At 39.6% G+C, this 13,061-nt stretch overlaps 2 protein-coding genes across 2 annotated transcripts; both read right to left on the bottom strand.

The window, feature by feature from the left end:
* Positions 1–3,428: 3,428 nt before the first annotated feature.
* LOC122090509 (beta-xylosidase/alpha-L-arabinofuranosidase 1-like) lies at positions 3,429–7,525 on the bottom strand. The gene is made up of 7 exons (XM_042660130.1): positions 7,125–7,525; positions 6,751–7,056; positions 6,464–6,633; positions 6,260–6,360; positions 5,804–6,151; positions 5,253–5,675; positions 3,429–4,281 (listed from the first exon to the last, which is right to left on the bottom strand). The coding sequence occupies exons 1-7, from the start codon at positions 7,506–7,508 to the stop codon at positions 3,665–3,667; spliced, it is 2,349 nt and encodes a 782-aa protein (XP_042516064.1). The 5' UTR covers positions 7,509–7,525; the 3' UTR covers positions 3,429–3,664.
* A 3,165-nt stretch (positions 7,526–10,690) lies between these two features.
* Positions 10,691–12,920, bottom strand: LOC122090524 (beta-D-xylosidase 1-like). Its single transcript, XM_042660148.1, has 3 exons — positions 12,575–12,920; positions 12,046–12,468; positions 10,691–11,437 (listed from the first exon to the last, which is right to left on the bottom strand). Exons 1-3 carry the CDS (start codon positions 12,918–12,920, stop codon positions 10,821–10,823), a joined length of 1,386 nt encoding a protein of 461 aa, XP_042516082.1. The 3' UTR covers positions 10,691–10,820.
* Between the last annotated feature and the right edge of the window lie 141 nt (positions 12,921–13,061).

The raw sequence follows: 13,061 nt of genomic DNA, 5'->3' as shown, positions 1-13,061 counted from the left end.
AACAGTTATGGGAATAAGTTGGAGAGATAGGTACAGCTGTATGAGATATACATGATCCTTGACATGGTTCTAAAAAATGGAACAGAACTGTTAGTATTGGCCGGATTGGAATGGTATTGATCTTGATGGATCTTGGATCCTTATCTTTCGATCCCAATCCACATGTATGGTCCAAGTGTATTATGTGTAAATGTAAACCCTAGAACAGAAATTGTTACACAAATACCTAATCAAGTATCTTATCCATATATTATATATTAATAGGGTTCTTAATTTTTTATTCAATAGAATATATTATATAATATAAAATAAGAAATATGAAATAGCATACCGTGTGTTTGGAGTAAAACTGCGATAAAAGAAAAATATGCCGATAGCTAGCTATCTACATTGTGCTTAATTAAATTACAACCCCTCGTACACACTTTCAACTGTATTCCACGAATTCCACTAACAAAAGGGTAAAAATATCTCTCTTCTTTGTCCTGCGAATTAGCAAAAAAGTGAAGTGCTAAAATAGCAAAAGCCTCTCTAAGGGGTCATATTGATTGGTTGAAAGGCCTGAAAGAGAACATCTCAGAGTTCCACTCATGGCAACTTGGTTGAATTGGGAGAAGTAGTAGGGATTATTGCGTGATCTATTGGGGAACCTTGGACTCAACTAACATTAAGATTATTACAGTTGTAGGTAGCACCCTATTTAGGTTAGGATTCCAAGAGATGCCGTATCGATCTGGCTTTTTTGGTTGCTCCCGATCCATGGGATACTCCCGATCCATGGGATAGAACAGCCATATGTTTTCGGAGTAAAATTGTAATGAAAACTAATATAAAAAAGGGTAGATCTATTCGATACAATCCGGTCTAGGCCCATCTAAAATAGTATCGGTCTTGAACGATCCCATGATCATTACCAAGTTTTAAAAATCCTTGATGACAATCGTTATAGGCATTCAACATGAACTCCACCATTTATGATGCTCATGCTGCTACAAACGCTCGCTTGAATGGGTGCTCCCACCATGCCTGATGGTGGGATGAACTGATGATAATCTAGGTGATAATCTACTTAATTGATGAAGAAAACCCATCAACACCTTCTCTAGGGGTGTCAATTTGGCAATGGCAACCTGATTCTGCCTTAGCCTACCCTGAGCCTGAATGGTGCTTGGTTTATGCTTTTCAATCCATAGGGGTGGCATGGGCTGGGTATAGATCTGACTTTTATTTTGTCCTTGAAAAAACTCGATCCTGCCCGACCCATTGAAACCTTCCCCTTTAATTTTCCAGTCTATGTCCATGAAAGACCATCTATTTCTCGAATATCGGGAGGCTAAAGCTAAAGTCTATATATCGATCATAGATTATAATTTGGAGAAAAAAAATTATAATGACCTGAATGTTGCTCTTTCCAGCTGGACGTCTTCCGATTACATGGTATCCAGCGAACTATGTAGATGAATTACCGATGACATCAATGCAGCTGAGACCAGTCCCTGAGTCTAAGTACCCAGGACGGACATACAAGTTCTATAATGGATCACTCATCTATCCTTTCGGTTATGGATTGAGCTACACCACCTTCAGATATACCATTAAGTCTGTGACAGATCCGATTACGTTGAACTTGGAGCAGTTCCAACAGTGCAAGCAAATTCAGTTCTTGGATGGTAGGAAGACAGATTGCCCATCTGTCCTTGTGGATGAGACACTTTGCACTCAAACGGTGACGGTAAAAGCAAAGGTGACCAACACCGGAGAAAGAGATGGGGCACAAGTTGTGTTCATTTACTCTGTCCCACCATCAGGCATTGTCGGAGCACCCATCAAGAGACTTGTTGGATTCAAGCGAGTGTTTGTAGTAGCAGGAACAACTCAGATAGTGCCGTTCAAGCTGAATGCTTGTCACGATTTCAGCATTGTCGCTGAGGATGCTTATAAGCTATTGCCGTCAGGGCAACACATAATCATTGTTGGAAATGGAGATGATGCAGTTTCAGCTGAAATTTCTATTGGTTTTAACCGCAATTAGTTTCTATAAAGATTTATTTCGTTGGGGTCTCTGCGATTTCGGATCCTCTCCCATATGTCGGGCAGCCATTCCATCCTATCTCACATCGTCCATAGGGTGTGGTCCCACATTCCATGTATGGTGTGAGATGGAGGTCGGGTAGTTACCCACAAGGGAGAGGAAGCCAACTCTTCCCTTCTTTCAAGGTCATAGAATTAATAATGTAAATGTAATTCATCTGACAAAGAAAGTCTTTTCATTATTGAATCAATTATCTTCAGATCCTGTTATTTAAATCTCAAATTATATATTACTTTGTCATAGTACTTAAGCAGCCATGCTGTTTAGTGGCAAATCAGAAATGGCATCTAACTGGTCCCAATATCGATCCAGCCAGAACCAGCCTGAACTCTATAAAAACCAATAGATCAGCCAATTAGAATAGAACGTCATCGTTCTTGGCCGATCTGACTCTGATTCCTTGGACAGTGAGTGGCAATCCATTGAATTCAAGCTACAACATACACCCACACTAACCTGTGTGATTATCAAAAGAAACATTGATGGTTAAGAACCAACCTAGATCATTTTCTCAAATTTGGAGTAAGATCTCTTCTTAGGTTGGAGTAAGATCTCTTCTTAGGTGGAGATATTATGTTCAAAGCTTAGTAGGGTTGTTCCACTTTTAGCTTTCAATTGGAACATTAGATGCCACTGGTTAGACAGGGCTTGTTCTTGTATGAATATTATTCAAATTTTTTTGTTTAATTACCCAACCCCACCCGACCCCCACCCACCTCCCCCACCCCCCCCCCCAAAAAAAAAAAAAAAGAAAGATTTCTGTTCTTGGGATCTCCCCCTTGAGATATTTATTGCAAACATAAATTTGGTTCCCTTGAAACTTTCAAGCCCAAATAGTCAGGGTGTATATTGGTCGACCTATTCTGATGTACTAGTTTCTTATTTCCTTTTTTTTGTGTTCTCTCTGTAGATTCTAGATGTACTCTCCATGGATACTGATCATCTTCAATTCTTAATTGTATTATTGTCTAATTCTCTTAGTGCATGCAACATCTGTATATTTTTAAAATTTAATGGTTGTAGAATTTTTTTTTTTTCAAATCAAATCTGTTTTAACCCCTAAAATGCCTCAAACTTTTACAAATATTTGATTTTGAAAATGTAAAAGTGTTGGGAGAATTGCACAAGAATTACACAATTATCATCAACTTCCACCACTTAGCTAGAGATATAATATTTCTCTTATTTAATGGTCTAATTTGAGAGTCAAAATCATGCGGTTTAATAGATTTTCTCTTCACCATGGCCATGGATGAGGGAAAACCTTGTCCTAAAATTAAAACAACACAAGATGAAAAAAAAGATATTGATCTAATCACTGAAACTAAAGAATTGCATTATTCTGTAAAGATTAGCATACAAATTAGAAGCATTATTAATTTGTAACCTTCACCAAAAGGGGAAGGGAAGGGAGAGGGCCGGAGAGGAAGCAAAATTTTTTCCAAAGAGGGTAGCTTATTTGGGTGGAAATGACAGGAAGAACTATGACTCCTTAAGTAAAAGGTCATGATAAGTGCTACCCTCCTTGGAGCCTACCTATAAAAAGAAGTAAAAAAAAAAATGTAAAACTTATTAATGCTCAAAAAAGAAAGAAGTCTTGGCTGTAACTGCATCAGCCCCATTTCCCACAATGATCATATGGTCCCCAGATGGCAATATTTCATACGCATCCTCGGTGACAATGCTAAAATCGTTACATGCATTCAACATGAAGTCCACTATTTGTGACGTTCCTGCTGCTACAAACACTCGCTTGAATGCAGCAAGTCGCTTGATGGGTGCTCCCACAATGCCCGATGGTGGGACAGAGTATACAAACACAACGTGAGCTCCATCCATTTTTCCAGTGTTAGTCACCTCTACTTTAACGTTCACCACTTGGGTGCAATTTGTCTCACCCACTACAACGCCTGGGCACTGTGTATTCTTCCTACCGTCCAAGAACTGGATTTGCTTACATTGTTGGAGCTTCCCCATATCCAACTTAACAAGATCTGTTGCCGACTTAATGGCATAGCTGAAGGTAGTGTAGCTCAATCCGTAACCGAAGGGATAGATGGTTGATCCATTATAAAACTTGTATGTCCTTCCTGGTAAATTGGACTCTGGGATGGGTCTCAGTGGCATCGATATCATTGGTATTTCTTCTATATAACTCTGCGGGTACCATGTAAGCGGAAGACGGCCAGCTGGCAGAGCAACAATATCCAAGTCAATGACATATATATATATATATATATATTATAATTTTTTTTTTAATTATATCCAGTATGAACATAGACTAGCGAAATAGATGGGAAGGTGTTGATGATAGTTATAATGAAAAAATTTCGCTTCTGCCAAGGTTACTATTAGGGGTGTCAAAAAAGCCCAGTCAACCCAAATCAGCCTTAGCCCACCTTAAGCCTAGATAGTTATAATGAAAAAATTTCGCTTCTGCCAAGGTTACTACTAGGGGTGTCCAAAAAGCCTAGTCAACCCAAATCAGTCTTAGCCCACCTTAAGCCCGAACAAGGTTTGTGCTGAGATTTCAACCCATATGGTGGGTTAGGGTTGAGATTTTCAGGCCCGAGGCAGGGTTGAGGTCTCAACCCAATCCAACCCAACCATGTTTATTAAGTATATCATCATATAAATATGCTAACAATTATTAATGGATACTTGTAGTAAAAGGACTTTCGTTTTCTACAATCTACACATATATGAAAACTTTGGTCTTTGGCCTTTGCAATGCATCAAGATCAAGCAACCAAGTAACCAGTAGTATTGGGTTGGACTGGACTGAGTTAAATCTAGCCCAATCAGGGTTCATCAAGGCTGGGTTGGGTTGGACCTGAGCTGAAATATCTCAACTTGACCTAGGACTGGACTTGGGTTGAGTTAAGAGACCTCAGGGTAACCCAGCCCAACCCGACCCATTGACACCCCTAGTTGCTACGAAGTAGCTGCAACCCCATGGTAAAAGCCAAAAGAATGGAATCCCAATGGCAAATTTGAAAACACCCACCTAGGGTAAATTATTCCACCCTACCCTTGAGAGTCCATTCCCCTAGCTAGTACCAAGGGCAACCTGGGCAGCAGTCGAGTTTCGTTTTGATATAATTTTCTTAATGATCTTTTCTTAATTTATAAGTAAGTAGATATCATGATTTTAATTTACCTGGGTTATATTTGCCAAAAATGATGTCAGCAACGGCACGGCCACCCTCAGCCCCGGGATAACCAGCCCAAATGATGGCCTGAACCTTGGGGTGATCCTTTATGAAGGCGATGTCGATGCAACCTGCAGCAAAGATGACGACAATGACTGGCTTGGTGGCGGCATCACTGATTTGAGTTATGAGTGATTTCTGAAAGCCAGGGAAATTAAGGTCATCCCGATCCAAGCCCTCGGCCTCCCTTGAGAGGTCTAGTCCCACAAAGATGAAAGTTGCATCAGCTTGCTTCGAGGCCTGGACTGCTTGACCGATCTGATCACCAGATGCGCATTTCACGCCATCGCATCCAGGTGCATTCACCACCTCTCCGTACTCGGCGATCGAGTCGTTTGGTTTTGAAAAACGGCATGCTACACCAGTGTTCACTGGAGCCAAAAACACACCACACACACACACACACACATTGCATGGTTAATGGGGTTGGTCTTTACTTGTACAAAGTAGTGGAAAATTATATATCTTTTTTTTTTTTTTTTTTTTTTTTTAAACTTACATGCATAGTTACTCAACATTGCTTTAGTGGCCTGTGCATGGGGTCCAACAACGGCAAACTTGGGCTTTCCATTTCCAACGTTCAATGGCAAAGTGTTCTTATCATTCTTGAGCAAGACGATGCTCTGCCTTGCCGCCTCGGCCGAGAGCTCGAGATGCTCTGGTGAACATATGTCGTTCCTCCCAAGTCTTGAGTACCCACCAGGGCTACCATCAAACCACCCAAGCCTCATTAGAACAACAAAAATGTTCCTCAGAGATGTATCGATGTTATCCTCCGTCACCTTCCCTTGCTTCACTGCTTCTGTCGCATAATTTGGATAGTATTTCCCGCAATCCAGATCCAACCCTGATAATATAATTAAACAAGAAGAAAGATTAGAAAATTTTCAACAAACTACTTATATCATAGAAAGAGAGAGTTGGCGAGTGTTTATGCATCTAATTAAGAACTTGCCGGCTTTAAGTGCTTGGCCAACAGCCTCTACTGGTGTATCGTTGAGGTATTTATGCCCACTAACCATAACCTCAATGGAATCGCAATCAGCCACAATGTAACTACACAGGGTTGTATGAACATACAACAGGCGAGATAGTTAGTTATATGTGAATAATATATATTATATGATGGATTATTGTGCTTTGGAAGAGAAGTACTCACCCATTGAGGTTCCAGAGCTCTCTGATGGTCTGGTTCAAGAGCTTAGGGTCAGCACAGGTTGGTACGCCATTGATTCGATTAAATGAACACATGACACTAGCTACGTCGCCGTCCTTCACACACATCTTAAATGGTGCTACAAAGGTTTCCACCATATCCCTCTCCGTCACCTAAAAATTTTGATGACAACAATTAGAATAATCTATTGGTTTGATCCAATCCATTAACAGTGGGATCCCATGTGAGGAGGTCACCATATGTGAAGAGGATCTAGACTAAATAGTTACTTTTGCATCAAAATGGAAGCGATCAACCCCTTTCCACTTATCAATATCGTAAGCTGCATAGTGTTTGCAACATGCTGCAACCTTGAGAGGCCTAGAGTTTGGATCATCAGATTTCTCAAAACCTTTCACATCTTGAAGGCCTCTTACATAACTGACCGCATAACGCCCAACCACATAAGGATCTTCCCCGGGTGTTTCTGTAACTCTTCCCCATCTTGGATCTCTAACAACGTTAATGTTTGGACTCCAAAACGTCAGTCCAGCCTTTCCTAGATTGTACATAGCTCTTGCCTCATCCGACACGACCTGATGAAGAGATCAATGAACAGCATTAAAGAAGTACAGAAAAAAGGACTTCATGTAGGGATTCCTACCTGGCCTATGGTGTTCCACAAGGTCTCATTGAAAGAGGAGACGGTGAGGATTGGTGTGGGAAAGTTGGTGGCAGCAGGCACGATTTGATCGAAACGAGTGCCTGGGCCGACATCAGAAACACCATGGAGTGCTTCAGACCACCATTCGTACCCTGGTAGGTTTAGGCGTCCTACTCCTATGGCTTTGTCACCAAGCTGCGCCACCTTCTCTGCTAGAGTCATTCGATCAACCAAGTCCTTGGCTCGTGCCTGGTAAGGCAGTTTCTTGTCACAATAGGGTAAGGTGGCCATATCCACTTTCAAACGCTGGAATGCTGTAATGTCGCAGATTTTGAATTCGGCTTCTACACCACAGTAATTATAAGTAGACACAAAGAAAAGCATTACAAATCCGACTTGAAGGGCCACCATGGTTTGGCTTTGATGCATAGCTCTTTATTTTCTTCTTTTTCTTATAGCACAACTTCTAAATTCAACTACTGAAATGGAATGGATAGGGGTCGGAGTGGGATAATTTATAGACAGGGCCGCTATTATATAGCTTTGTGTCTCTTTTCTTACACCAGCCAGCAATTATCCTTTATTATAGCTCGTCTTTACCAAAAATACTGTATTTTGATCTATTCCACAGTCTCATGCATGGATCTTATTCCTGTATGGGAACTTGGGGAGAGTAGTTCCATGTGTCCTCCCCCTTACGGAGCACTTGCCTCCACATATTCTCTCTCTCCAAAAATAATGAAAAGAAAGTAAAAAATTAAATTTGAGATGGGTACTTTCATAACGTAACTTATTTCTCACTTTCTTTGTTCACACATTGTAGTAAATAATAATTGACGAAGTGGTTCTTTGTCCGGGAGCACGTGAGTGCGGCTATGCTAGTGCTTTTTATGTCTATCTCTCTTTTCTTCTAAACAAGGGGAATGCATGTTTTTTTTCACAAGGGAGGAGAAGGACAGACATATAAGAGTGTTGGTATAGGCCACACGCTCTTGGAGTGAGTTCTTTTTCCTTAATAATTATGCAGAAAAATGAATTTTGTCTGATTGTGTGATCCTTGTGACTAGATATATGCAAGAACGTGCAAAATTACTATCTCACATCTTGGGAAACAAAAAATTTTATTTACATTGATGCCCCTATGTGGGTGTGCTCTCATTGGCCCACATGTTGGTTGAGAGAAGCCAAAAACACCTAGCAAATATAGAAGCAGTAACTCTTTTTTTTTTTTTTACTTGATAATTTTATTAAAAAAGAATGAAGAAGAATACAAAACACAAAAACCAGAAAACATGCAAGAGAAGACCCACTTTCGGCATGGCCATCAGTATGAACTCCTCCTATTGACTAACGAAAGCGAAAACAAGGTCTTTCCTCAGCATCAGTCAATAACTAATCAACTATGTGGGGAGGGAGGATATCATTCTTAATTACAGAGGATAACTCACTTATCCTAGCTTTATTTGTTCCTCTCCTAGTAACTTAAACTAAACCAGATTCCTTTAATTATTGGTAACGAAAGTCACAATTAATTTAGAAGATGATTAATAACTATGTAACAAAATTTGAAATAACTCCCATAAAAATATATCCACGGGCCTGCTTCCCTTGCGACAGCCACTCAACTGATTTCAAACTCTCAGTCCAAACCTCAATCCTCTAAATACCTTCTGCCATTGCTTGTTGTAAACCTTGCAGGATACTCTTAGCCTTAATTTGATTTCAAACAAACAAACAAACAAACAAACAAACTAGTAGTGTTGGTAGTCATATCAAAACAACCATCGCAAATATATTTAGTAATTGGGCAATCAACATATTGCAGTACTTCATACCCAGACATAGACAAATCATTTTAAGTTGGTTGAGGACAACATTGTGAGGGTGGTACCAAAACACCAAGATCAGAAAATCATCTATATATAAATAATGCGCATGATAGCAGCGGAAGAATGATTTTGAAAAACACTCTTATTCTAGCCAGACCATGTGAAGTATATACTTAAGACTGGAAGAATATGACCTTTATTAGCATGTGAAAGAGCTGGAAAAGAAACGAATGATGGGAAAAGAGAGAGAGAGAGAGAGAGACAGAGAAGTACTCGATGCGAATTCCCAATGGCTCTGCCATCCAAACGTGTTTTGCAGAAGTTCAAAATATAAAAAGATGTCAAATGGACTCATTCTGGGCTTAAATAGAGGGCATATATAGAGGGTCCATCTCCATGTTATGTTCAAGTGCATCTTTAGTTATAAACCTCTCAATTAATAATTTCCACATGTACAATTTAAAACGAGGATGGAGTTTAAGATTCCACAACACTCTTCAAAAACAATTTTATTTATTTATTTATTTATTATTATTATTATTTTTTATGAATGACAATATATTAAAGAAGAAGAGGAATAAAATAAAAAAAAGGAAGCCAACTCTGAAAACAAATATTGTGGAAGTGCTTTGGCAGCCCCCAAAGTAAGATTTTGTCAAGCTGAATATAGATGGCTGCTCTTTTGGAAATCCAAGCCGATCAGGAGCAAGTGAAATTTTTAGAAATAATAATGGGAAACCAATAAGATGTTTTGCAATTTATCATGATGTTTCAACAAGCTTCATGGCTGAGTTTGAAGCTTTCTTCTTGGGTATCCGTAAAGCCATACAAATGAATTTGAGAAACCTTTAGATTGAATGTGACTCTCAATCTGTGATGCTATGTATTAAAAATCATAACATTCCATAGATGTTCGAACAACAATGGAGATTTTGCAAAGCCTTCCTTGATAGCTCTGCATTGACAATAACACATTGTTTTCACGAGGCCAATAATGTTGTTGATAAGTTAGCAAAGCACTCTGCAGCAATATGTAGGTTTGGGGTTATATATAGAGGGTCCAAGAATGTAGGTTTGGGGTTATATATATAGAGCAATATGTCTACTATTAATTGGATGACGCCCCTTCTTTTCTTGTAGAGGATGTTATTTGGGGTGCTTAGCAGAGACCAAGAATAGATTTCTATAATTAGTTTATGAGATTTTTCTTCTTAGTTTGGGTTGCATTTCTGCTGATGGACGAAGGTGGATTTGTAGCCCAATGCTGTTTGTAATATTTAATTCTTTTATCCTCTATTAATAAAGTTTTCTTGCTGATTCTTCGCAAGAAAAAAAAAAAAAGGAAGCTCTATAGGCTAGCTATGGGGCATGGCCCTAATCAGACAAAACCACAAAAGAGGTCAAATGTTACATTCACCCCTTAATCTCATCCTCATAAATTGGTAGCAATACATGTGAGATTCTTATCAGATTCTTTTTTATATACACACAATATGTGTGCTCACATTATGCATTGGAATCACATCCCTAGCCACATGAATAGGATGTCTGGTCCTATCCCTAGCCAAGAACAATTTTGGGTGAAAACCCATGGAATAAAGTATGTACAAGCCCAATATGTAAATGTCATGCATAAAGTAAAATAATCAATCTTATTAATCGGATTTGATGGACATATATATCCAACACTATATGTCTGACATAGCAATATAGATTTGAGATCAAAACAAAGCAAGCTAAAGATAATTGATGCAATAACAAAAAGATTTCCTTTATTAGACATATTAGCACAAAAAAATACATTATTAGATCTGTAACCTTGAAAGAATTGGTAGAGGAGACCCAACAAAACAGAACTATATTGAAACTAATTGTGGTTAAAACCGATGGTAAATTGAGCTGTAACTGCATCATTTCCATTTCCGACAATGATCGTATGTTGTCCAGATGGCAACAACTCGTAAGCATCGTCGGCGATGATACTGAAATCCCGACAGGCATTTAAATTGAATGGCACTACTTGTGACGTTCCAGCTACTAAAAACACTCGCTTGAATGCAACAAGTCTCTTGATGGGTGCACCGGCAATGCCTGATGGTGGGATGGAGTATACTAACACAACATGTGCTCCATCCCTTTTTCCAGTGTTGGTCACCATTGCTTTTACCGTCACCACTTGCATGCATTGTGATTCATCCACTAGGGTGGCTGGGCAATCTGTCTTCCTACCGTCCAAGAACTGGATTTGCTTGCACTGTTGGAACTTCCCCAGGTCCACCATAACCGGATTAGTTACAGACCTAATGGCATAGCGGAAGGTCGTGTAGCTCAATCCATAACCGAAGGGATAGATGGTTGATCCGTTATAGAACTTGTATGTCCTTCCTGGGTACTTGGACTCAGGGACTGGTCTCAGCGGCATTGATGTCATTGGGAAATTATCTATATAACTTGCCGGGTACCATGTAATCGGAAGACGACCAGCTAATAGAGCAACATCCAGCAATTAATTAATTAATTTGTTTTTTTTTTTTTTTTTAGTTCTAATCCAGACTCTAATAAGAGAATCATTTATATTTTAGGCTGCATATAAATGTCTTGATTTTATAAAAGATGGTCCTTTATAGGGCTGTTAGTGTGGCCTTATGCACCCGAGCGCCTTGAGCCTGGATAGGGCTTGGGCTGCAATTTTGAGGTCTGAGGCCAACTTGGCCAGTCTATCTTTTGATTTTATATAACTATATAATAGTTATTACATATCAAAATTCTCCCTCATCATTGACTAGTATTTCAACCTATATTATGGGAATATTTTTTCTTGATTTATTATATCACATTAAAAATTATTGATATCAATTATGTTTCATTTTTCCCCTAGGCTAGGTTGGGTTTGGACTGAGATATTTCACCCTAGGCTCAAGACCGTGTTGGGCTTAGGTTGAGTCAAAGAGGACTCAGGGTTGCCATGAAATTTTAAAAAACCTGACTCAACCCTGCTTGTTTTACACGTAATACTCCTTCATGGACGTGGACAAGAAAATCAATGGCGAAGGTGTTGATGGGTTTTCCTCATGAGTTAAGTAGATTCTCACCTGGGTTATGCTTGCCAAAAATGACATCGGCAATGGCACGGCCACCCTCGGCACCAGGGTATCCAGCCCAAATGATGGCTTGAACCTTGGGGTCTTGTTGCAAAAAGGAGATGTCGATTCCTCCTGCAGAGAAAATAACGACAATAACTGGCTTAGTGGCAGCTTCACTGATTTGGGTGATGAGTGCCTTTTGAAATCCAGGGAAGTTGAGATCATTTCGATCTAAGCTCTCGGCCTCCACTGAAAGGTCCAATCCAACAAAGATGAAGGTTGCATCGGCTTGCTTCGAGGCCTGAACTGCTTGACCAATCCCATCACCATTTGGGCATTTCACACCTTGGCATCCTGCTGCATAGATCACATCTCCATACTCGGCGATGGCGTCGGTTGGTTTCGAATAATGGCATGTTACCCCACTCTTTACTGTTCGAATAGTGGAGAATGAGAAGGCCAAAAATTGTCAATCAGGCCCTATTATTTAATTGTAGAAAAGGGATTTGTAGTAGAAAATGGAAATGAATCAACTTACTTGCATAGTTACCAATCATTGCTACCGTGGAATTTGCATGGGGTCCAACAACAGCAAACTTGGGCTTTCCGGTGCCAACAACTAATGGCAAAGCGTTCTTATCATTTTTTAGCAAGACAATACCCTGCCTTGCAGCCTCGGCTGAGAGCTCGAGATGCGCCGGAGAACATATGTCATTCTTCCCAAGTCTTGAATACCCACCAGGGTTACCATCAAACCAACCAAGTCTTAATAGAACAATGATAAGATTCTTTAGAGACGCATCGATTTCAGCCTCTGTCACCTTCCCTTGCCTTACTGCTTGTGTTGCATACTCTGGGTAGTATTTCCCGCAGTCCAGATCCATCCCTGGTAGTATAATCAAAATATAAACAAGAAGAAATAAGAAAAAATTACTGTCAATTATATACACAATTTCGACTTATATCAAAGAAAGAGAGGGTTGAAAGTTTATGTATCAAAAAATTTACCGGCTTTGAGAGCTTGC

The sequence above is a fragment of the Macadamia integrifolia genome, chromosome 10 (genome assembly GCF_013358625.1).
Source record: "Macadamia integrifolia cultivar HAES 741 chromosome 10, SCU_Mint_v3, whole genome shotgun sequence".
NCBI classification, from domain to species: domain Eukaryota; kingdom Viridiplantae; phylum Streptophyta; class Magnoliopsida; order Proteales; family Proteaceae; genus Macadamia; species Macadamia integrifolia.
Note: the sequence above shows the minus strand (reverse complement) of the source record. Positions and strands in the feature narration are given on the sequence as shown.

Coding starts and splice junctions, on each gene's coding strand:
- LOC122090509 (XM_042660130.1), bottom strand. CDS start 7,508: ATGCTTTTCTTTGTGTCTACTTATAATTACTGTGGTGTAGAAGCCGAA. Junction 6,361..6,463: donor GAGCTCTGGAACCTCAATGG/GTGAGTACTTCT, acceptor AACCCTGTGTAG/TTACATTGTGGCTGATTGCG. Junction 5,676..5,803: donor AATGTTGAGTAACTATGCAT/GTAAGTTTAAAA, acceptor TTTTGGCTCCAG/TGAACACTGGTGTAGCATGC.
- LOC122090524 (XM_042660148.1), bottom strand. CDS start 12,920: ATGGATCTGGACTGCGGGAAATACTACCCAGAGTATGCAACACAAGCA. Junction 12,469..12,574: donor AATGATTGGTAACTATGCAA/GTAAGTTGATTC, acceptor CTATTCGAACAG/TAAAGAGTGGGGTAACATGC. Junction 11,438..12,045: donor TTTTGGCAAGCATAACCCAG/GTGAGAATCTAC, acceptor TTGCTCTATTAG/CTGGTCGTCTTCCGATTACA.